Raw genomic sequence first — 24,851 nt, 5'->3', positions numbered from 1 at the left:
CCACCACTGTTAGAACAATTGCTAATAATGGGGTCTTGTAGGACCATAGATAATGTTTCCGCTGTATTTAATAGGAGCAAGAATTATAAGCAAGGTATGTTTCCTTAAAGCCCATGATGCAAGTTTTCCTGAACTAAGACAAGTTTCTGCTGGCTTAGAGACATTTAAGTATTTTATACCTTCTGATGGAACAGCTGCAGCTTAGATTAAATATATAAATAAATAAAATAAAACCTCAGAAGGAACTCCTGATCTGATAATCATAGTCTGACCTAACAGCTTTGTGGTTTGACCTAATGAAAGATGTGGCATTTTAGCCGATGTTTCCTGTTTCAAACATTTCAAGTTTTTGTTACTTCTTTGTTTGATGGACCTGTCCTGCCTAGTTTTTTGATCTATCTATCTGCAACAGAGTCTGAGAAGGAGAAAGTCCAGGATCTGTTTTTGTGCCAGGAGGAAGGCAGCATTATAAGGGATAGGGAGGAATGGAAGCAGGTTATTGCACAGAGCTATAAGAAGAACTTCTCCTTACCATCTCAGCTACCTTCACAGAATATGTATGAGCCTCTGGATATTGTAGACAAAGCACATGATGAGATAGAAGAGGAGGAACCTATGCAAGTACTCTCACCAAGGTCAGATCAACCGACCCCTTGCAACAAGAGCTGCATTGAGACCAGTGCTGAGAAGAAACAACAGTGAGTTATGGTCATATGTGATGCCCTCCTGAGCAGAAGAGAAGCACCCATTTGCAGACCAGACCCTCTTTCCAGGTATGTTTGCTGTCTCCCTGGGGCCCAGTTCAGGGATGTTGCCAGACAACTGACAAGCTTAGTATAGCCTTCAGACTATTACACATTCCAGCTCTTTCACATGGGTATTAATGATGTTGCAACAAGAAGTCTAAGGTTGATCAAAAGAGTTCAGGGCCCTGTGAAGAATATGAAAAGATTCAGGAGCACACGTAGTGTTTTCCTCAATCCTCTCAGTAACAGGGAGAGACATTGGAAGAAACAGATGTGCCAAAGACATCAATGCCTGGCTCCAGGACTGATGTCTCCACCAGAACTTTGTTTTTTATAACCACATGAAAGTCTTTAAAACACAAGGTCTGCTGGGGCCTGACAGGATCCACCTGTCCCGATGGGGGAAATGCATCTTTGCTTGTAAAGTGGTAGGGCTCATTGAGAGGGCTTTGAACTAGAATCAGTGGGAGAAGGAGATACCGTCAGGAGAGCTGAAGACAAGGGTTGATGTGGCATCGCCTGAGGGTGACAGTGCTATGAGAAACAAACAGGATGAACTGGAAGCGATGGTCAGTTCCCAGAGCTATGATATCATTGGTATCGGAGAGACTTCGAGGAATGAGTCCCAGGACTGGAGTGCTGGGATGCAGGGCTACAGGCTTTTCAGGAGGGGTAGGCATGGCAGGCAGGGTGGAGGAGTTGCACCATATGTAAGGGAGAGGTACAGTTAGGGACAATGTGGTTGAGAGCCTCTGGGTGAGGATTAGGAGGATGGAAAACAAAGCAGATGTCATGGTGGGTGGCTACTATTGTTTGCCCAGACAGGATGATAGCACTGGTGAGTTATTCTATAGGTAATAAGGAGAAATCTCTGTATCAGTAGCCCTTGTCCCTGTGGGAGATTTCAACTTCCCAGACATCAACTGGGAATTCCATACTGCTGTGACGAGGGAGTCTGGGAAATTCCTGAATTTTGTGGAAGATACCTTCTTGTGAAAAGTACTCAGTGAGCCAACTAGGAAAGATGCCCTCCTAGAATTGTTTGTGAATAGAGAAGTGCTCATGGGAGATGTGATCATAAGTGGCTGTCTTGGCCACAGCGATCATGAAATGGTTAAGTTTAAAATTGTCAGTGTAGTGAGAAAAAAGGACAGCAGAGTTGCTACCCTGGATTTTGAGAGAGTAAACATGCTATTCAGGGAGCTACTTAACAGTGTCCCCTGGCAATCTGCTTTTGAGAAATTAGGAGTCAGGAAGTGTTGGTCAATTTTTAAGAAGCACCTTTTAGAAGCAGAGTAACAGGCAACTCTACGGTGTCAAAAGTCAAGCAAGTAGGGCAGAAGACCAGCTTGGCTAAACAGAGAACTCCTCATGGAGCTCAAGAGCAAAAAGGAATTGTATGATCTCTGGAAGCAAGATCAGGCTTCGCAGGACAATTCCAGAGCTGTGCAGGGAGATGACATGAAAGGCCAAAGCTCAGAGTTGAAACTGGTCAGTGTTGTGTCAGACAATAAGGAAAGCTTTTTCAAGTACATTAATATCAAGAGAAAGTCTAAAGAAAACATTGGAGTGATCCTTGTTGAAGATGGTCAGCTGACTAATAGGGATTAAGAAAATGCAGAGATGCTTAGTGATTTCTTTGCCTCAGTCTTTCATAATATTGATAGACTTTGGGCTGACCAGTCCCCTAAGTCAGAGGACCCCAAGCATTGGAACAGTGACTTCCCATTTGTAAACACTGAAATTGTAAGGGACCGGCTATATCAGATGAATGTACACAAGTCCATGGGGCCTGATAGGATTCACCCCAGAGTACTGAAGAAGTTAGCAGATGTTACAGCAGGACCCCTCTCAATCATCTACCAAAGGTCTTGGGAGTCTGGGGAGGTCCCTCCTGACTGGAAGCTAGCCAATGTTATTCCTATCTACAAGAACAGTGAGAAGGAAGGCCCAGGAAACCACAGACCTCTTAGTCTAACCTCAGCTTCTGGAAAAAATATGGAGATCATATTGGGTGCTCTTGAAAGACACTTAAAAAACAATGCAATCATCAGGCACAGTCAACATGGGTTCACAAAGGGAAAGGCCTGTTCAACTGATTTGATATCCTTCTATGCTAAGGTCAACCACTTAGTGGATCAAGGGAAGGTGGTGAATGTAGTTTTTCTGCATCTTAGTAAGGCTTTTGATACCATCCCTCCCAGCATCCTTTGATACATGAAGAGCATTCATGTATATATGTTTATATATGGGGGGGTGTGTGTATGTCTCTGTGTGTATGTTTCTGTGTCTGTGTTTCTCTGTGTTTATATATATTTTTATTTGTGCTGTAAAGTACTGAGTCAGGTACACAGTGCATTGAGTGAAGAACTGGCTAAACAGCAGGGCTCAAAGCATTGTAGTGAATGGGGCTATACTTGGCTGGCAATCAGTCATCAGTGGTGTTCCTTAGGACTCAATTCTAGGGCCAATTTTGTTCAGTATTTTTATTAATGATCTGGATGCAGGACTTTGCTGGCAATAATAAACTAGGAGGTGCTGTTGACTCTCTCAAGCAACAAGAGACCTTGCACAGGGATCTAGACAGATTGCAGCATTAACAAGAACAAATGCTGGATTCTTCATCTGGAACAAAGTAAGGCCGAGCACAAGTTATAAATTAGGAAAGGAGTGGCTGGAGAGCAGCCCTGCAGAAAGCTATCTGGGGGTGCCAGTGTGCAGCAGCTCAGTAGGAGCCAACAGTGAGCCAAGAGGGCAAACCACATCCCAGGGCACATCAAGCAGAGCATGACCACCCGGCAAAGAGAGGTGGTTACCCCACTGTATTCAGCGTTGGTGCAGACTCACCAGGAGCTGCACCCCACCATTTGAGAAGGGTGTGAAGGTCCTTGAATGCATCCAGAGGAGGGCAACCAAGCTGGTGAAAGGCTGACAAGCATGTCCTGTGAGGAGTGGCTGAGGGCTCTGAGTTTGGAGAGAAGGAAGCTGAGGAGCGACCTCATTGCTCTCTACAGCTTCCTGAAGAGGAGATGTGGAGAGGGAGGTGCTGAGCTCTTCTCCGTGGGATCCAGTGATAGTACTTGTGGGAATGGTTCAAAGCTGCATCAGGGGATGTTCAGACTTGACATTAGAGTCATAAAATCACAGAATGATTTGGGTTGGAAGGGACCTTAAAGATCACCTATTTCCAACCCTGCTGCCGTGGGCAGAGACACCTTCCACTAGACCAGGTTGCTCAAAGCCCCATCCAACCTGACCTTGAACACTTCCAGGGAGGTGGCAGACACCACTTCTCTGGGCAACCTGTTTCAGTGCCTCACCACCCTCATAGTGAAGAATTTGTTCCTTATATCTAATCTAAATCTACCCTCTTTCAGTTTAAAATCATTACCCTTTGTCCTATCACTACCCCTTGTAAAAAGTCCCTCTACAGCTTTTGTGTAGGCCCCCTTTAGATACTGGAAGGTGACTCTAAGGCCTCCCCGGAGTCTTCTCCAGCGTGAACCAACCCTAGTCTCTCAGCCTGTCTTCACAGGAGAGGTGCTTCAGCCCTCTGATCATCTTTGTGGCCTTCCTCTGAACTTGCTCCAACAGGTCCACGTTGCGGGCCCCAAAGGTGTATGCAGCATTCCAGGTGGGCTCTCAGGAGAACAGAATAGAGGGGGAGAATCACCTCCCTTGACCTGATGGTCACACTTCTTTTGATGCTGCCCAGGGTACTGTGCCTGGGCTGCAAACACACATTGCTGGGTCATGTTAAGCTTCTTGTCAACCACGATTCCCCAAGTCCTTTTCGACAGGGCTGCTGTCAATCCATTCTCCGCCCAGCCTGTGTGTTTGGGATTGCCCTGACCCATGTGCAGGACCTTGCACCTGGCCTTGTTGAACTTCATGAGGATTGCATGGGCCCACCTCTCAAGCCGGTCAAGGTCTCTCTGGATGGCATCCTCCAGCATGTTGACTGCACCACACAGCTTGGTATCATCAGAAAACTTGCTGCGGGTGCACTCAATCCCACTGTCCATGTTACTGACAAAGATGTTAAACAGCACTCTTCCCAGTACCAACCTCTGAGGAATACTACTCATCACTGGTCTCCACTTGGACATCAGCTGTTGACCACAACTCTTTGAGTGCAACCATCCAGCCAATTCCTTATCTACCGAGTGGTCCATCCAAAAAAGTCCATGTTTCTCCAATTTAGAGACAAGGATGTCATGCAGGACAGTGTCAAATTAGGAAACATTTATTTACCAAGAGGGTGGTTACACACTGGAAGAGGCTTCCTGGAGACTGGCTGATGTGATACCCCAAGCCTGTCAGTGTTTGAAGCATCTGGACAATGCCCTTAATAACATGCTCTAACTTTTGGTCAGCCCTGAAATGGTCAGACAGTTGGACTCCATGGTCATTGCAGGTCCCTTCCAACTGACCTATTCTACTCTAAGACCTGTATATCGTGCCATGGTGTCAAATAGATACTCTAGGAGGTTTTTTTGCTCGATTTGACTCATTCAGAAAGGAAATTATTTTGGTTTGAGATATTTATCTGGTGTCAAACTAGCATGATTCATGCTACTCATTCCAAAATTGTGCACTTCCCACCAGTAAGTAATGTACCAATGAGTTTGATCTGTAAGTGCTTAGGATTCTTTAACTACATGCTTTCCATCTTCCTAGGTCAAGCTATTTACTCTTTTACCTTTTTTTTTTTTTTTTTTTGGTCTGGAAGAGCTTTCATTCTTGTATGTATGTATGTATGTATATGTGTGTGTGTATGTCTGTGTTTATATATATTTTTAATTGTGCTGTAAAGTACTGAGTCAAAATTCATAACAAGTTCTGTAAGCAGTAGCTTGTTTTAGATCTCATTGTAATTGTCACGCCCAGAGGTTTCAGCCTTTTAATTTTTTTGTATTTTTACAGCAGAATGATTTTTTGGAAGAGATGAAAATTAAGATCACAATCTGGTTTTGCACACTAAGAAATGTAACTGTGCCCCATCAAGTGCTACTCACAGAGTCAGCAATTTGTATCCTGCATATAGTCCTTGTCAGCATCCCAGAGCACAGGCAGCGTGCGAGGGAACTTCAGCGCGCTAGTGCAGGTTTTGGTATTCATGACTTGAGCAGAGCTGGGGGCTGGGACACAGGAAATGAAGATAGCTGAAGTTAAAACAGGAACTCAGAGCACAGAGCAGTCCAAAAGCTGTTGCTAGAAACAGGTGCCCAAGCAAGAAGCAGCAAGTTTGCCAGCAGGAGCTGGTGAGCCTTTTAAGGTAAGAAAGCTGAGTGGGTTTTGAGAGTGGAAAGTTAGAAACACCAGCAACAAAATGTAGGGTTTTGGTGGACAAAGAGAACTCCTTTGTGACTCAGCATGTGTGAGTTGATAGTGCTCAGCATTTGCTTTTCAGTCTGTTTGGTCATTATTGTTGCTCTTGTGTTTGAGAGTCTAAGGGACCATGTTTCCAGATCAACCAACACGACTGTACTAAGTGTGGTAGCCCTATATTTGTGCTGTAGTGGATGCTTTCAAGGGGAAAAATGGGACAAACTAAAGGGTTCAGATGCTACTCTGGCTGATATTTGTCACTGTAGAGGACGTCTGGAGCCTTGTGGTGTGATTAGAGTCTGTGGTTTGTCATGGTTCCCAAGATGCACAGTGGGTAGCTTTGGAGAGTAGGTGGTCAAGAACCATTTACAGCAGTATTTAAAACCCTGAACCACCTGCATTTGAACTAGCTGTCCTGTTGAGCCAGCCCTATGCTAGCTGGTTATTGCTGCTATTTTATCACAAACTTTAAAAATCTTTGGAGTGAGAGGTGCTAATAAATTAAGGAGGGGGGAAGGAGATGAAAAGTATAGTTAGATTGTGCTATGTTGTCCACATAAGCCTTCCTGAATCCCCTGCTTCTATTTGCAATTAGCTATATTCAGTTTGTCATAAGATTACTGTCAGTGCATACAAGCACAGTGGAGTATCTCACAGACCTGCTGTGTTCTGGAGTATGACTTTTTTTTTTTTTTTTTTTTTTTCCCCCCCACCCGCCCCCCCCCACCCGCTGAGGCAGCCTGGGGAAGGCCTTAAAGCCAGATCTTCACAGTAAATCTGCCTTGGTCAACATCCACTCCCTTTGCTAACTATCTGCCTTTTGTTTAACAAAAGAAAGACTCATCCCTGCTGTGCTCTTTTAGTTTCTGTTGTCTTTGCTCCCTGGTCTTACAGTGCTGATTCTCTACACAATTGGTAAAGATTGCTTTAAAATGAACTGAACAGTGCACTGTACCAAACTGGAAGGTTATTCACTTAACAGCTTTTTTGTGTTGTGCATTTAATTACTTGTTCAGCATAAACATTTTTCTTGCACAGAAAGAAACTGTCCTGGGCACAGTCCAGTTTGTAGGCTACTGTATGGTTGTGGAATTGAGGGGTTAGTGCTGTTGAGAAGCATGTAATAAAAGCACGCTGTTAAATGAGGATCCATCACAAAGCAGTTCTCTTCCCTCCTGTTGGTTTGTTCGAAGGTTTTAGGTGATTGGAGTGATGTGAAACAGGGCTTAGCAGCCCAGTCTTTGCTGTACATTCTGTTCAGTCTTTCTGTCTGACCTAGTGAAAAGCTTCTTTGGGTGACAGTAAGAACAATTGGGGGCTCCTCAACACCACAGGCAGTAATGAGGAGTGGGACATGAGAGCTCTGCTGAGAATGGTTGCCCTGTTGTGTAGGGGCAGGCAAGCCCTGTAACCTTTTTTCTGTCTCTCATTTTGTAGCAACTGTGTTGTTTGGGAGGGGCTTTTTCATCATCTTTTTTTAACAGTCACCTTGAAAATTAAATGCAGGAGTTTTAGATTTCACATTACTTTCATTTAACTTCCTCTTCCTGGGCCTATCGCTTCCTCCAGGCCTCTTTGGACAGCCTGTACAAGCCATACTACTTGCAGCTTCAGCCTTTTCAGCCCTGCACACAATGACTTTAGCCCCATTTCCTGTTTTTAAAATATGAGAGACATAAATACCACACAGCATACTGTACCAGCACTGTCAAACATAGCTGTTCTCTGAACCTTCTCTAGCACACTAGGCAGTGATTAAAGGGTTGGAAAACAGACAAGAGACTTGAGTCCAACCTCAGGTAATTAATCATTGTATCATAGTGGAAGAGCAAGACACAGCCTCTGGTGGTGTGCTGTGACTGTGCTTAACAGAAGGGAGGTTAAAATAAGGAACAGTCTTCCACAGCACAGAAAATTTATGTACGTTGGAAAAGCAGAATCTGGTAGTTGGATGATAGCACTAAGTGACATTAAAATAAGGTGTGTGTTTTAACTGTGGAGTCAGTGTGCATGAAGACTTAAGTCTTCAAGTTAAGATTTTAAGTTTACACTTAAAATCCCAGTGTGTTTTGCTGAAAGAAGTGCTGGGGCTCAAGAGTAGCTGTTTTGGGGTGCCCTGTGTTGTATGAGGGAGAGAGAGATCAGCAGGGCAGATAGCCTGCAAGGGTCCCTTCCAGCCCGAGTTATGCCATGACTGCTGGAGTCTGATGTGCCGATGGCCGTGAGCCAGCAGTGCCTACATGCTGGGCTCTGGGTGATACCGTCTCCTCTTTGTGCAGATGTGGAAAGCAGTCGTGGGACATGACGTATCAGTGAAGGTTGAGGCTCAGGGAGATGACTGGGACACTGACCCTGATTTTGTGGTGAGTGTCTGGTGTAGTAATCCATAATATTGGTTGGGGTGGTGGTGTGAAGGATTCACTGGCCCCAGCCATATGATGGTCAACGGAGCCAGGGCAGGGGCCTCAGCACAGCATGCAGAGCAGCACCGCTGGCTGTGCAGGATCAGCCAAGTTCCACCAACCCTTCAGAGGTACTGTCTAAGCCATTTCTGACCCATATCTATGCTCACTCTCCAGAACTTCCTACATCAGTGTACCCTGCATCTGACTACAAGTAATATCACTTAAGGAGTATAGAACATTTAGTTTCTTTTAAACCTGCTCCCTGGTAACTTCAGAGTCCTCCCCACAACTGACATCACAAAAAATAGCAAAGATTTACATTTTCTCTTTCCCACAATGTTTGTAATTGTACAGGATTCCAGCATTGCCCTAATTTGTCTTTTTTACAGATGGAAGATTCCTACTGTATTTATGGTCAACTTGTGCAGATGCAGCTCCATGCCTCTAAATAGCCTTGTTTTCTATCTAGTCCAGTTCTGTAGGTGAGATGGTGAGAGAATAGAAGGGCTCAGCCTGTGGAAACCCCATGCATTCATATAGTGTCATAATTTTAATTTTTGATTTGAGTCTCTATTCCTTTCCTAATATGTCACTCACACTTAGGCTTTTCGGCCAATTCTGTATTTGCTACGCTTCATAACTGCATGTAATTCCATCTTTTGTACTCCTTCCTGAATGGTAAACATTTTGGAACCGTCGTTGTGCTGATATAATTAGGATTTTTTTTTTCTCACATGCTTTACTTTTATACTTACTAACACTAACCTTCCTTTACGATTTTATCACCCAGTGATTTGGCATCACAACATTTTTCTGAAGTCCTTTGTTTCCTGTATTTGGTTAACCTAAACAGTCCTTTACTATCTCAACTCATTGACATCTTTCTTCATAGACTTTTTCTAAACCTATTAGGAGCACATAGCACAGCAAACGTCCTGCTCCTGGCACCAAGGAGTGCCAGCCATGCTTTACAGCCACAGGTCTCTCGTAAGCTCTGTTGAGATTTTTATTTCCTTTCCAAGATAGTGTCTCGATGGACAGGTTGTTCTGTTACACAAGAGTCCTATGTTTTCGAGGTTGTCTTGCCTAGTTAGTTCCAGTAAGAAATTCTAGTTTAGGACAGAAAAGCAAGTCTCCTCCTCAAAATTCCAAATTATTAGTATTTTTTTTTAAAAGTCGCTGCTGTCATTTTTTTTGTTTTGTTTTTTTTTACTTCATTTCTTCTACTTGTGGAAGCACTTAAAATAAGCCTGAACATATTAAGACTTTGTATGATTTTTAAATTCGATTTTGTATATACATAGTTTTAGCTTTATGAGTTTATTGGTGCCTCCATTTATCTAATACGTGTTCAGACCTTCCAAAAAGAAGACGAAATAAATGCTGCCATAACGAAGCTGAGGCAGAACAGTGGACCTTGAGCGAAACGTTCACTTCAGTGTTCTTTCCATATTTTTCTAAACAATTTCCACAGCATTTTTGTTTGCTAGCTCCTCCCTGAGGAAGAGGAATGGAGCTTCCCGCAGCCCCGCGTCCTGTATCCGCGGCCGTCCCGGCAATGCGGGCCGGCGGGATGAGGCGCCCGGGAGCCCCGGCCGTCCCCGCGGTGCCTCGCCCGCCGCCCGCCCCGCGGCCGCGCCCGAAGCCGCCCTCGTCTCTCCGCCCAGCCCGGCCCGGGTCGCCCGAGCTCGCTCGGGGCCAGGCCGAGCCCGCTGGAGCTGCACCGAGCGCTGTCCTCTGGCAGGGCGGCGGGCGGCGCGGGGAGACCGGGGGACAGAGCCCCGTCTCTCCGGGGCGGGCGGGCCCCGCCGGCCGCTGACGGCTGCGGTTCGCTCTGCAGAACGACGTCTCCGAGAAGGAGCAGCGCTGGGGAGCCAAAACCATCGAGGGCTCCGGACGCGCCGAGCACATCGAGTGAGTGCAGTGCAGTGCAGTGTAGTGCGGCGGGCGGGCGGGCGGGCGGGCGGCTGTGATGAGACCTGCGGACGGGCCGTTACCGCTGCGACGTCCCGTGAGGGGAAGCGGCAGCGCCGACCGAAACGAGCCAAATTTGGGCCGGTGCGCGGCGGGGGCGGAGCGGCCGGTGCGGGGCCCGGCCCGCTGCCCGCCTCGCAGCACCTCCGGGGCCCCGGGGCGCGGGGCCGGCCAGGAGAGCTTCACCGGCGGTGCGGGGTCCTCCTTCTTCTGGGGCCCCTCTTCTCTTCTGGGGCTCCTCGCGTGGGGTACACCTCCGGCCCCTGCAAGCAGCGAGGTCCCAGGGGAGTGGAGACCTCATCCCGGGCCAGAAACGCCATGGGGGTGTGCTGCCACCCCCCCAGGGCTGCAGGCTACTCACTCGCCTGGGTTCTGCCAGCTGCATCCAGGCTCTTGTTTTGAGATGCTGCTGTTGCACCTGAGGCAAAATTCACAGGCCGCCTGTGATGCTTCGAGGGGTTAACTTTCAAGTACCTCCAGACAGCGGCAAAAACTTTCTGCTCCTTCCATCTCCAAAGCTGACCCTATCCAGCAGCTCCTTTGGGACATCCCGGTACTGCCCTCCACAGTGTGCTTAGTGCAGCACACAGAAAAAGGAGAGTTGAAGACTGGGTGCATCCCTGAATGGAGGCTTCAGGGTGGGGGCTGGATGCCTCCACTGAGCCTACCACTCTGGATCCTTCGCCAGCCCCCAGGGTAGCATCATCTGCTGCACATGTGTAGACCAGTGTGGGCACACTGTGGCAGCTGGCAGTGGGTTTTAGTCCTGCTTTGTGCTGGGTTCTGACTGGTACACTGGCACAGGGATACTCCAACTGGCTGCATGGGTCTGCACAATCCCACAGTGACCTTTCCTGACTCTGTCTCACCAGCATCCATCAGCTGAGGAGCAAAGTGTCAGAGGAACATGAGGTCATCAAGAAGAAAGAGCTGGAGACTGCCCCCAAGGCCTCCTATGGCTATGGGGGTAAATTTGGAACAGAGCGGGACCGAATGGATAAGGTAAAAGTTGTAGAGGGCTTCCTCTGGCCCCAAGTGGAAGTCTTTTTCTCAAAAAGGAAAGAGCATCCCTGTTTTCTCGCCTGACCCTGAAGGGAAAGAATGGAGAGCTGGCATAGCTGTATAGAGTCACACATGTCTAGCTAGCTCATAATCTGTCTCCAGGATCTGTTTGAACCCATCTTTGTAATTTGTCTCTACAACTTCTTTGCAACACTCCAGTTGTGAAGTGAAGGATTTTTCGGTGACGTTTCAAACCTGCTGTATAACAACTAAATTAGATGTCTCCATACTTGTGCTTCAAGAACTAATGAATAGTAGTTCCCTCCTCACATTCTTCATTACAGACCTCTGTCATATCTCCCCAAGATGAAGCCCTAGTTCATATTCTCTTTTCTCAAATCAAATCTGTTTTATGTTTTCTGATAATCAGCATCATCATGCATTTTTCTGTACCTTTCAACATTTAATACTTTTTTTTTTTTCAGAAGTGAGATGATAAGATTGCAGTAGTATTCAACATATAGGGTCAGTGTGGGTGTGCATGATACCAGGATGGCCGGGTGAGAAACAGACATTTTCGGGAGGCCAAAATGGAGCAGCCATGCTCAGACCCTTCTGCTGGAGCAGAGTGAGGATGTTTTTGTTGAGCAGCTCTTTGGCCTTCATCCAGTCTTACCAGAATGTTGCAAGCATTCAGCCTCTGGCCCTTCTCCTGAGGAGTGTGTGCAATTCCTGACCATACCACCTCTGGCATAGAGCAGTGGGACCCTGGTCTGGCCTGTGGTAGGCGTAAAGGATGATTCCCAGCTAGGTCTGCTAACCCTCACTCTCAGACACAGAAAATAGGGAGCAGGTGCCAGACCTGCTGCCTGTGGGTTTTCATTTGTGCATGCCTATTTGCACTTTTCACCTCAGTTCCACATGTGGTTATCTACCACTCCACTGGCATTTGGGAGCAGCAAGTATTCAGCATCCCACAGTTTGCATGATGAGCTGTCAGTGGGGCCAGTTGTGTGGGATGGCTGCTCTTGAAGCTGCATCACAGGTCTCAGAGCAGAGTTGGTACTGGCAAACAGTGTGTGGAAGGCATTGCAACTGCTAGGACAGCGAGTTTGGACCTGTCACCTTGTGACTGCAAGCATCTTGGCAGCGGGGTAGAGCAACTGTGTGATGCCTGTATCTCTGTCCGCCCTATCAGTCTGACTGTGGGTACTCATGTCATGCTGTCTCTCTTCTCAGTGCGCAGTGGGCCATGAGTACGTTGCTGATGTTGGGAAGCACTCCTCACAGACGGATGCAGCCCAGGGCTTTGGGGGGAAGTATGGAGTCCAGCGGGACCGAGCTGACAAGGTATGTTGGACAGGACAGCTGAAATACATTCTTGCAGACTGTGCTCAGTGCTGCCCCTAAAACACTGTACTACATTTAGGATTGCAGCTGCAGGTTTCAGGGTGCTGGTAGGTGCAGGTCTAGGCACACGATGCACCACAGTCTCCACTGAAACATGCAGGTTACCTCCTGTGTGCAGGACAATGGCTGATGGCAAATTGCAAGGCACTTGTGAAGATTGTCTCTCTGGTGTGCATTAATGTGCTTGCACTGTCCTATCCAGGCAGCACTGTGTTTGTTTTGGGGGCTGTGGTGGTTTGCATCTCCAAACCCTCAACCTGTGCTACGCAGTGACTGGCTATGGCAGGACTGGATGGGGACAGCAGGATGCCATCCCTCCTGTACACCTCCAGCTGCCTAGCTGCCTTGCTTGCTGACAGGGTGTAGGGGTCATGATTGTGATCCTCTTAACTGGAATGCTCTTGTGAGGGCCCATTCCAGGGGAAACTGCCACATGGACAGCAGTGGTGGTGTGAGAGGCAGAGGAGGTCTGTACCAGCTGAGGACTGGCCAGGCACCTGCATGTTGCAGCACAAGACAGGGAGCAGGGTCCCAGACCAGCCCCTGGAGAAGGGTGAGTGAGACCTGACTTGGCCCTTGGGACAACTGACATTCCTCCCTTTCTTGTTCCAGTCAGCACTGGGCTTTGAATACAAGGGTGAGGTGGAGAAACACTCGTCCCAGAAAGGCAAGTCCATAGACACATGTGGCTCCTTGACACTTTGTCCAGTTTCTTTTCTGCTCCCAATATCTTGTGGTGTCTGCTGTGGCACTGTCTCTTTTGTTACCCCCCACCCGTCACTTGTTTCAGATTCCTCTTCCCAGTCAGTCACCCTTGCGACCCCATTCCCTGCTGTCCCGTCACCACCCTTCTGTTGTACGTTCCACTTGTCTCTGTGTTCTGCTTTGATGAAAACCACGTCATGGCTGGGCAGAGAAGACACCTCCACATGCACCTCTGCTGGAAGGTTGTGGGTCCCTTTCCTCTAGAAGTCCTTCTGAGCAACTGCTCCAGAGGGAACCCAAGCACTGTAGGATGCAAGAAGTGGTTTCTGAAAAAGTGGCCTATAAGAAAAGGCACAAGGGATATGGAAACAAAAGCCTATACAGCACCCAAGCTTTTGCAGAATTCTGGGGATGATTCAACCAAACTTTGACATGCAATCATTGCAAGAACTGAAACTAAAGCTGTTTTAAATATTCTGCAACCAAGAGAAGATGAGAGGGCAAGCTTTGTTACTGTTTCAGATAAATGTGAGGAATACTGCATTACCAAGAAAAGAAGAACTGATACATGTAAATTTCAGATGAAGCTATAAAAGAAGGAAGATGTTTAGAGGCATTCTTGGCTCATCTTAATGAATCACATGCCGTTGTGCTACATTAACATATTCCTTTATAAGAGACCGTATACTGGATTGTAGACACAGAAATTCAACAGGTTGTGTAGAACCACAGAAATCACTCAGGACAAAATGAAAGTGTTAGGAATAGATTAAGGTATTTTGGATTGGTTTTCATAAAAATTTGTCCATACTGGCAACTCCAGCATCAAGGTAGCAGTCATAAAATCTGTGTTTCCTGAAAACAGCATCCTAAAAGATCCATTTTATAATGGCCTAATGGGTAAATAATATTTTAATCGAGGTAAGTTAAGAAGTTTCTAGGACTTACAGATTAATTCTTTAGTGCCTGAGCTTCTATGAAGCAGAGAGCCATTCCTGAATACAAAATGTTTTTGTGTATATTTCTCTAGATCACAGTCTTCATGGACTGATAAGGCTGAATTTGCTGGAGAAGCCCAAAGTCATTCCTGTGAAATGCAAACCTGTAAGAATAGGGTCAGGGAACAAAGAGAGGTAACTGTGATTTACTCCTTCTGAAGGGTAGGATTCGGAAACAGCTGGCAGACCACATCTCTTAAAGCAAAGTGTCTCTATACAACCAGCAACTAGGATAGAGGCTGAAATTTCTTTTGACATCAGCCAATAGTAACAAGGTAGTCCTTAGAGAATAACTGAACATAGTTGAAGTAGTTAATACATTACTAGTTTAGAAGATGGAAAAAAGGGAGGTATAAGTAAGACATGCTATGCCTCTAGCACATAACAGGCGAGAGTGACAGTCTCGGGGGGAGAGCTGGAGTATGTCTCCAGAAATGTGGGTTTCAGCCTTTGCTGCGGTATCCAGAGTCAGTGGTTTCCTTGTAGAAGTTGAGACTCCATTATAGCAAATATAAGCCATATAACAGAAGTTTGCCATTTCTTCTGTACTTTCAAGGGCTCAGTATAGTTATTCACAGGCATTTTCAGAGACTGGCAGACCACAGGTTGAAATCCTTGCTGTGGAGATATATGTGGATGAATGTCCAGGTGGTGACTGCCCAAGTCTTGCCTTGCTGAGCTCCCACTGCCTCCCCAGCTGCCCTTGCCATGTCACTTTTCTTCCTTGCCCTCTTGGCCTGCTGTTTCCTGATGCCCATGGCCCTTAGGCTCTCTTGCTGCCATGACACACACTTGCCCTGTGCACCCATTCCCATGGGCTCTTATCCTCAATGGCCCTCATGGTGCTCCCTGCCATCCACTCTGTCCACTCCAAACCCCTTGCTTTTTCTAGTGTCTTCTATCGTCCCAGCTTCATTTCCTCTTTCCTGGTGCTGCTCCCTATCTTTACCCCTTCACCTCAGCAGCCCTGTGCTTGGGACAGCATTTCATTCCATATACCATCTCAGATTACTCCAAGGGCTTTGGTGGCCGTTACGGTGTGGAGAAGGAGAAGGTGGACAAAGCAGCAGTGGGATTTGACTACAAGAGCCAGGCAGAGAAGCATGACTCTCAGAAAGGTGAGCTGGGGAGCCCCATACAGCAGGCAGTATTAGGACTGGAGCTTGAGACTATGCCTACTGGGGCTATGGGGCACTGTGCTTGGTTTTTGCAACCTGCTGCACGAATGGTAGAACGGCCACAGGGAGATGTTGGGTGCCCACTGCTTGCAGCAGGGGAATAGGCCAGATGAGGAAAGCCATTGCACAGTGCATGACTGCTGGAAAAAGTTCAAGCTAAATGAAGAGGAACGGCAGATTTGTATGGACACAGGGATCTGCTGGGCAGTATGTCACCAAAGGAAGGGTGCAGGGCAGATGCTAATAGGAGGCAGCATCTCCCAGGGAGGAGAGGAGGGAGGGCTGTTGCTGCAACCACCAGTGGGGAAATCTGGTCTTGCTACATGTCTTTCTTGTAAGTCATGAGGAGGAAAAACTATTGCCCCTGTGAGAACAGCCTGAACTCACAGTGCTGTCACTTTTCTCTTTCCCTACCTTGTCTGTCCTCTTACATGCCATGGTCTGGATCCCTGTGTCTGAAGACTATTCTGTGGGCTTTGGTGGGAAGTTCGGGGTCCAGAGGGATCGTCAAGACAAGAGTGCCCTTGGCTGGGAACATCAGGAGGAAGTGCAACCCCATGCATCCCAAACAGGTATGGCAATGCTGCCAGAAGTGGCAGCACAGTTTTCTTGGAGCACACACAGGCCTAGAGCTAGTGTTTCATACTTGACAGAGATCCAGCTCCTAGAAACTGAATGTGTACAGCATGTTGTGGAGCACCTGGGACGTTGTGGAACACCTGGCACATTGTGAATCCCCAAAGCACAAGGGTAAACTCTGTCAGAGTAGGTGCATGCTTAGATCAGTGGGGGACATCAAAATGCAAGTCTCCAAATTGGGCTTCCCAGACTAAACCGTGCTTTCCCTGAGATACGTTCCTGCTCGTAAGCTCATTCAAAAGGTGAGCACATGGGAAAGAGGCAAAACAGGTTCCAGGAATGGCTTGACTACTGTATGTTTAACTTCAGTGTACAAGGCCACACACACTCAAAGGACATGACTGGCTTCTCACCCCAGTGTCTTAGAAGCAGGTTTGCCATTGTACAGCACTGAACATGCGTGCACTTTGCCGAAAGGAATGAAGAATTAGGCTTAAAAGCTACTGTCCAGAGCATTTTGCATGCATTATCTGTTTAGTTCCATAAGATGCAGACAAAGTTAACTCATTTCACTGATCACAGCATACTGAAGTCAAAGGATGCACACACAATATAAAATAGCCTCGTTTTTTTCATACAGACTATGCCAAGGGGTTTGGAGGCCGTTACGGGGTCCAGAAGGACAGAGTAGATAAGGTAAGACTGCATACTGCAGCTTGCAGTTGCATCCTGCTAATCACTGCTCTTTGCACTGCTTCAAGGGAAGAGACTTCCCAAATGAAGATGAAGTCCCACTGCTTAGTGCACAACTATTGCAAGTATGAGGGAACTGGCCCAGTGTAAATACCAGAGGGTGCAGAGGAATGCAGCCAGGGAGACCATAATGCAAGGAAGAAAAAGTTTTTTCCATTGTCAGCTACTTTTGAATCATTCCACTCTCGGACTGAACAGTCATACACCTGCTTTTTCTTGGGGCAAGATTTAATAGCAGAACCAGTGAAGAGCTTTCTAAGGGCATCAGACTGTGCCCTCTTAAATAGCTAGTACCATTTGAGATACTGGGAATGTTCTGTTTAGCAGCTGTCACACCTACACATAAACAAGGCTTCCCAGAAGCTGGCGTGAACCTTTGGTCTCTCAAGTAGCCAACGTGGAGACCTCCCTGGTCTCTCCAGTATAAGATGCAGATTTATGGCCACCCTGGTGTCTGGCTTCTTATCCTCTTATACTGCTCACCAGCTGGTATGGCTTTGTGTGTGCGTGACTGGCCCCATATCACTCCTCTGTAACTATTGATGAAATCTGGCCATTCCTCACAGTGCTGTCTATAACTCGTCAGTTTCTCTGTTATTTGTTACCTTATGCAGGTTTTTCTGTCCTGTCCAGGAGTTTCTTATAATCTGTTCAGTTAGCTAAATCTCAGGCCATGGCCTCGTCAACTTCCTGCAAACCTTAACAAAACCCAGCAGGGATAGGATTGGTAGGGATCAATCTTGTATAAGTAGAGGTCATCCAGTTTGCTGGTTTGAGTTTTCTGTCTGGGCTGAAACCAGGCAAAGGCTTATCTAACAGTCAAAATTCAGACTGTCTCAGGCACTTGAATTAACATTGTGCTTTGGCAGGCTACCCTGCAAGCTTGATCAGGAAAGGGGGTCTTGCCAGGTGATGATTATCTGCATAGATGGGGATAACCTGAAAGATGAGAATCCTGGATGGTGGTGGGGCTTCGTGACAATTGGAGGAGGAAGCAAGAGTACCTTCCCTGAACTGTACTTTTTCTATTGGGCACAGTGCTAGTGGCAGAGGGTTGTGCCTGGTACAGTAACAACATTGCCATACTTGGGAGCTGGAGGAAGCAGATGAAGACCTTTCTGCAGGGCTCTGAGCCAAGGAAGGACATAAACACATACCTGTAACAACTGAGCATGTTCCTTTCCATACTACATGTGTAGGCTGGGCCAGGGCCAGTAGCAGCGTGGGAATGGCATCCTGCCCATGGAAGAGATTAGCATGGTTTATGAATTTAAAAACAGCAAATGGAGGTGCATTGTCAAAAGTCAAGTCATCATATATATGGCAGAAAAAAAGCATGCAAAATTAGATAAGCAGTGGTGCAGAAGTCAGGGCTGTGGGTCATTTGAGGAGCAGAATGCAGAGAGGGAATAAGTAAATCTTGATCAGCTCAAGGTGGAACATGAATTTGTCCATTTTGAGAATATTGAAGCTTAACCAAAGATGGTAAAAATAAGGATATTTGGGCAAGTACCTAATTTGATTGCCTGGTTTTCAGGCACTGGGGTAGTGCTGAATTTGTTGCTCCAGAGTAGAGTATAATATACCACCCTGCAATCTTAACTCTCCTTTGATAAACTTTTGAACAATTTAGGATTTAGCTCCCACACTAAGACTCCTAAATTTAAATGCAATCATATAAACAACATGTCCGAGTCTCTGCTGTGGTCTGTGTAGACCTGGTTCTGAGCCTGTAGTGCTGTTCGCCTGCTCAGGTGTGTTTTCTTTAATGAGAGCAGAGCTGCTCTCTGGGCACTTCTAGTGCACTGATTGCAGTGTGCTGACTAGTAGGAACTGGGCCTACTCGGTGACAGTTGCTGATAGAACCCTAAATGTGGCTGTATTAGTCTGAAAATTGGACCCTACCTGCAGTTTCCTTTTTGTATGAAATAGTTTTCTCATGAAAGTAGATATACACCCTCTATCTCACTTTGGTTTTGCTGCAGACACCCCATCAATGCTAATACCAGTTTAGCCATCTCTTCCTACCTCATAAAGCCAGTGATATCTCAGATGTTCACACACATTTTCACTTTGATGTTTTCCAGCCTATGCTATTGTATACGCATACTGGAGGCAATGGCCTGCTGAAGGGACACACGTGTTTCACAGTTAGGCAGCTGCAGCTGTGCATCCAATAGGGAAGTAGTTCCATGCCTCATGCCATTGGGAGCACAGGAGAAGGATGTGTTGGGTCCCTGGACCTCAGGAAGTGGTAGACTGCCAAGCATCCACTCAGCTCTTTGCTGTGCTACCAGTAAATGCTTCTGCCTTGAATGCCCAGCCTTGCTGTCCCATGCAGCAATCTTGCCACTGTGCAGCCTCCTCTTCTTGGCTCTACATAGCCTTTGCAGCCCCCGGTGTGCCACCCCTCTAACAGGAACATCCCTTGCCTTTGGCTGGAGGGCAGCAGGCATTCCCACAGTGCAGGGAGGCATCAGGAGAGCAAGGCTGCAGCGAGCAACCTCCGTGTGGCTGTGGCAGTTGTACAAATGACAGACACAACTGGGAACAAAGCTTGCAGTCACCAGTAGCCAAACCCAGCAGGGTATCTCAGCACTGGCCTTGCCTAACAAACTGGACACTTCATTCACTTCCTCTTGCAGAGTGCTGCTGGCTTTAATGAGATGGCAGCTCCCACCTCCTCATATGAGAAAACAAGACCACTGGAGGCAGGTGAGACAGCTGAGTACCAGCCTGGGGTTTGGTGGGAAGCTGTGGGTTTCATGGTCCCACTGTGGCAGCACACCAGCAGGCATGTGCTATTGTGGGATGTGCATTTTAACATGTGTTGAAGGGCAGGAAAAGGTGGCTGAACTCCAAGTTTCTCTGGGAGAGGCAGGAGTCTAGGTTTCTTCTGGGTGCTTGGGGTGGTGGAAGGAAGCCATTGGGCAGGCTTAATCAACTGTCTTCTCTACAGGAGCTTCTAGTGGCACCAGCAGCCTGCGGTCACAATTTGAAAACATGGCTAAGACAGCAGAGAAGGAGAGCAGAAAGCAGGCAGAGGAGGAGCGGGTAAGGCGGCAGGCTTTGGAGTGCCAGGCAGCTCGGCGGAAGGTGAGCCATGGCCATCTTGCCACATCCTCCAAGGCTTGCAAAGAATACCTTTCCTCAGGGCCATGCAGCTCCATGTCTTTCTACCTGATCTCTTTACAGTAACCTCTTGCCTAAACTGCTTCCCTACAGCTGCCAGGGACTGCCATTGAACTTCACAGCTGTCACTGGATTTTTCCTTTCAGCACACAAATCAGGACATGCCTGCTCCCAGCCATGACCATGCTTTGGCTAGGCTCCTTCTTGCCTCTAGTACTTGACAAAGACAGTATAATCATACCTCTCCAGTATTCCAGCAGTCTGCATTCAGGGTTTTCCAAACTGGAGATTGCACCCAAACCCTCACATTTACAAGACTTTATACATTGTGTTTCTGCATTCAATGTGCAGATAAGGTTTCACCAATAAAGCACTCTCTGATACATTCCCTCCTTGAGGCTACTTTCCACAGACCACATAGTCAGTACAAGCCTTCTAATGCCCAGTCCCTAGGGCAGGTTTATGGGAGCTGGAACAGATTTTAGCTGAAGGATTTCTGAGTTGCTCTGTTGGGAATGGGAACGTACATTGCTCTGAACCTCAATCAAAGGAATTGACAGGATCTGCTGACTTTTCTCCAGCAGGAAATTCCCCAGAGAGAGAAGGACCACACAGAGGCAGCCCCTGCCACTGTGCCAGCAAGGATGCCAGCAAGGGTGCCTGGGAGTGCTGACAGAGCCTGGCCTGTGTCAGAAGAACAGGTGCCAAGGCGGGTTGGGGAGAGCCGGGAAGGGGAGCAGGCAGAGAGGATTGCACCTGAGAGGGGGCTGCACTTTACAGGCAGCCCTGCAGGAAGAAATGGGGTATAGCCACAGTGTGGGAGAGGCTCTGGAAGAAGTGAGGGGGGAAATGTTGGGATGGGACATGGCTGCACGGCACTTTACACCATGAGACAGGCTCTTGGAGTGGGTCAGTGCAGCGGCAGTATGGTGACCTGTAGCTAAGTATGTGAGAGAGATTCAAATACATGAGCCATGAGGTTCTTCACAGTAATCCCAGGTGCCAGTTCAGCACAGTCTTAATGTCTGAGCTGTTTCCCTGTTGTGCAGAGGATGATGCTCCATTTGTGTCATGGCAGCACTAAAGGTACTTGCAGTGGAGCAGACTCCCTTGTGTTGGGTGCTGTGCAGTCATGGGAGACCTGCCTGCAGTGGATGCTTTGCAGGTGACTTTCCTGTCACTTTCTTACTTTATGGCAGGAGGCAAAAAGGGAGGCTGAGGAAACACCACCCGCTTTGCCACCAAGGCCAGCAGATCTGGGCGAAGAGCTGTGCAAGATCCCCAGCCAGGATCAGCCCATCTACACTGAAAATTTGGATGTCAGTGGAGACTATGAGGAGCTTCCAGAGCCCTCTGGCTACTGTGACAGTACCAATGGAGGTGCTGACTATGAGGAACTGCCAGCACCCTTGGGAAAGCTGGATGCCATCTATGATGATGGAGGAGATGGAGGTGAGGACTATGAGGAGATCCTTCCTGAGGAGCCCAGCCAGAGGCAGCCCCACCTGGGTGAGTACTGATGGAAGATCCCATGTCTTGGGGAGCTTGTATGTGTCAACTCACCTCACTGCATATGTGGGACAGACTCCAGAGGGACTTTGTATCCTGAAGTTTACTGTGTTCAGGGTAGCAGCCCGTGGTGATAGGGACTTAGTCGTCTCTCACTCCCTTGCCCAACTCTAATGTGTGAGATCAGTTGCATGGGATGCTGGGCCAGGGAGCATGTATCTCTGTTGGAGCAGGGCTCAGGCAGGGAACCAGCAGGCTGCCATGCATGGCTCTGAAGAAGTTGGACCTAGACTGATGTTCTTGGTGCACTTTTTCCTGTCAAGCAACTGCCAGTGCTTCACTGAGGCCTGGGAGTGCCCCCTTAATTCAGCCTGGTGCTCATGAGACCTGATCTAGTGGTGTCTCCAGGGTGTGAGAAGCTCAGGGAAGTCTTCTTCCAATCACATAAGCAAACTGCGTGGGCTGATGTTGATGTTCCTGTTGCAGCTTTGCTGGTACTGGAGATGGTAAGTGGAGAGGCTGGAGTTATGTCCAGCCTTTTTCTAGGGAGAGGAACATGAAGCGTAAGGACCCTGCCTCTCTCCTTGCAGAAGGGGAGGGAAGTCGTATGTTGCTTTGAGCCATGGTATACCTTTCCCTGTTGATGGGGTTTGGATGTGGTTCACCCCAAGACTGACAACTGCGTGGAGGGTGGCACTGACCAGATCTATATGACTGCTTTCAGCCTCTTTATCATCTCTCTGTCCTGTCTTCTACAGGAGAAACAGACAATGTTTATGAAGGAGAGAGCCCTGGGACCTGTGCAGTGGCTCTCTATGATTACCAAGGAGGTGGGTCTGCCATCCAGGCTGTGGGGAGAGGCACTGGGAGCTGGCCGGGGTGGTGCAACAGGGAGGTGGTGGCTTATACCATCAGCAGTGGTGAAAAGATTTTGACTTGGTGGTTTAAGTTTCTTCCTCTTGGAAAGCAGAATGAGACCTAACTTAGGAACACAGAAGCTTCATCTTTCATCTGTGAAATCTTGCTCCTCTGCTTTATCTGTGCTATTCGATGTGGGTTGGATGAGATGAATTCTGAGAGTTATCAGAATGCTTGTTCTGTATTCTCCTCCTGGGTTGGCTGGGAGGAAGAATGTAAAACCATCTCTCTCTGGGGATATCTTTGTATTGTGACTATCTTTTCTGAACAATTTTTGCAGATGGAGATGATGAAATATCTTTTGATCCTGATGACACAATCACACACATTGAGATGGTAGATGAAGGCTGGTGGCGGGGGAAGTGCCGGGGCAAAGTAGGCCTCTTTCCAGCAACTTATGTGAAGCTTCTGTAGTGAAACCAGAATTGTCCAAGCTGATTCCTTCCAAACTTTTGCCTCCTCTGCTTCAGTCTTTAACATGTTATTAGCTTAATTTGGCTTGACCTGGCATGTCTACATGCAAGAAGTACCAAGGAGCAAACTGACAGTGTCTGAGCGGATGTTTTGGTCTGTGCACAAGAGGACTTTTGTTCCCTTCCACTTCCAGATGGGAAAGGTGGGATGGTTTAAGAGCATGTGAGTGTGATATGTCTTTTCTACTTAGGCTGTTCCACATGTCAACCATCACACTTGCAGGAGAAGTGTGCCCATTCCTGTTCCCAACAGGGTAATTCACAGAAAAGGAACACCAACTCTAATGCAGTCAAGGCAGAAGGGACATGAGCTATAGGACCTTTTTAAGTTGCTGTGGCCCTGGATCTCCTCCTACCCAGGGGTCAAGGAAAAAATCACTGTGAAGGCCAAATTTGCCTTTGTTCCCAAGAAGGTTTTACACTTGCAGGATGAACCATGTTTGCAGCATGGAATGGAGAAACATGAACCTGGTCTATCTAGGCAGATTTCAGGGCTAGGACCTGGGAACATTTGACCACCACAGTGAACGCTGCTGATTTTTCCTGCACACAGACACAAGCTTGGATGTAGTGACCTGTTAATTAAACAAGAGAAGTGTGTGCTGACTCAGTGAAAATGTAGGGTGATCTTGCTAAGGTAGGAGATTACTCGCTTTTCCTCTGTGTACCAAGAAAGCTGTTGTGAGATGTGTCATTTCTGGGGTAAACCTTGAAAAAGGAAGTGCAAAAATTAGATTGTTTTCTGAGAAAAATTATTCTGGAAAATCTGTCTTGGAGCAAGAAAAAAAATACTAAAAGGCTTCATTTAACAAAGAGCATATTAATAAATGTCTTGGTCCTCATCCAGGCAGCCCATCAGAGGAATGTTCTTCTAGAGAAGTCCTTTCAATCTAGCAATTGAATCAGAATAAATGCTGCTTGATACAGGCAGTAGAATATTTTTAAGAGAGCTCCATTTTTCCTCTCAACCGCTCTGACAGCATAAATGAGCATATATATGCCAGTGGGGCAGGAAGAGCAATCCCACAGCTTGTCTCTAGCTTAAGGCTCCAATGTGCTTTGCAGTCAGTGCTAAAGGCAGGTTCCCCCATCCAGTATTTAGCTCAGACTGTTCTCTCTGCTGTTGGGTGGTCTGAATCCCAATGCTGAAGTCAGGCCTCCCCAGTGTGGCAGTAAAATAGTTAATGCCTCATAGGCCTTTGCAGGACTCAGTAGTTAAGAAATACTTGCAGTATTGGTCTCACAAGTTTGATTAACAAAGGAGTGAATTACTTGTTAAAGGTTGTGCTGGCTAGAGCCTCCTTATCTGAAGAATATTACTGTTACTTACAATATCCTGCTCATCTGACATGGTTTGGTGAAGAATGAGTTGTATAAACTAAAGGTATAGAAACTCTGTAACTGCCCCATTTGGGCAGAGTTCATATCAGCAGCATCTGTCACTTGGCTGTGCTGTGCTCTCCCTTATAGCTGTAGTAATAAACTGCTTCTGTTATGACCTGACTAAAATTGCGTTCTGGTTATTCTGTGATTGATAGCACATGTCCCCTGTGTCAGTTGTAGGCTCAGTTCCTTGCACAGTGAAAAGAGTCCCTGATTCTAGTCCTCCTTCATCACAGGTGTGGGAGAAAAGCTGAGCAGGTGGTATGCAGGACAAGAGGAATTTTTTTATTTTTAATGTGTAAAGCAGTTTTCATTAATAGACAAGTGCAAACTGGAGCCCTCCCTTGAACCAGTA

General features: G+C 47.2%; 1 protein-coding gene across 6 annotated transcripts; it reads left to right on the top strand.

The window, feature by feature from the left end:
• Positions 1–5,765: 5,765 nt before the first annotated feature.
• LOC104359486 (hematopoietic lineage cell-specific protein-like) lies at positions 5,766–24,616 on the top strand. 6 transcript variants are annotated; one of them, XM_033003711.2, is made up of 15 exons: positions 5,766–6,024; positions 8,357–8,440; positions 10,323–10,396; positions 11,329–11,458; positions 12,698–12,808; positions 13,481–13,535; positions 15,579–15,689; positions 16,211–16,321; positions 16,969–17,024; positions 19,727–19,796; positions 20,041–20,135; positions 20,798–20,914; positions 21,413–21,722; positions 22,481–22,552; positions 22,921–24,616. In XM_033003711.2, exons 2-15 carry the CDS (start codon positions 8,357–8,359, stop codon positions 23,052–23,054), a joined length of 1,530 nt encoding a protein of 509 aa, XP_032859602.2. In that variant the 5' UTR covers positions 5,766–6,024; the 3' UTR covers positions 23,055–24,616. The 6 variants fall into 6 exon arrangements, with proteins under 6 accessions (XP_032859602.2, XP_032859601.2, XP_032859600.2 ...); XM_033003710.2 differs by having other exon boundaries at positions 20,795–20,914; XM_033003709.2 differs by having other exon boundaries at positions 20,041–20,177.
• The last annotated feature ends 235 nt before the right edge of the window (positions 24,617–24,851 follow it).

This window comes from Tyto alba, unplaced genomic scaffold, assembly GCF_018691265.1.
Source record: "Tyto alba isolate M040663 unplaced genomic scaffold, T.alba_DEE_v4.0 Super-Scaffold_2, whole genome shotgun sequence".
NCBI classification, from domain to species: domain Eukaryota; kingdom Metazoa; phylum Chordata; class Aves; order Strigiformes; family Tytonidae; genus Tyto; species Tyto alba.
This window is presented reverse-complemented; position numbering and strand designations above follow the sequence as displayed.

Coding starts and splice junctions, on each gene's coding strand:
- LOC104359486 (XM_033003708.2), top strand. CDS start 8,357: ATGTGGAAAGCAGTCGTGGGACATGACGTATCAGTGAAGGTTGAGGCT. Junction 11,459..12,697: donor AGCGGGACCGAATGGATAAG/GTAAAAGTTGTA, acceptor CTCTCTTCTCAG/TGCGCAGTGGGCCATGAGTA. Junction 19,797..20,040: donor AACAAGACCACTGGAGGCAG/GTGAGACAGCTG, acceptor TCTTCTCTACAG/GAGCTTCTAGTGGCACCAGC.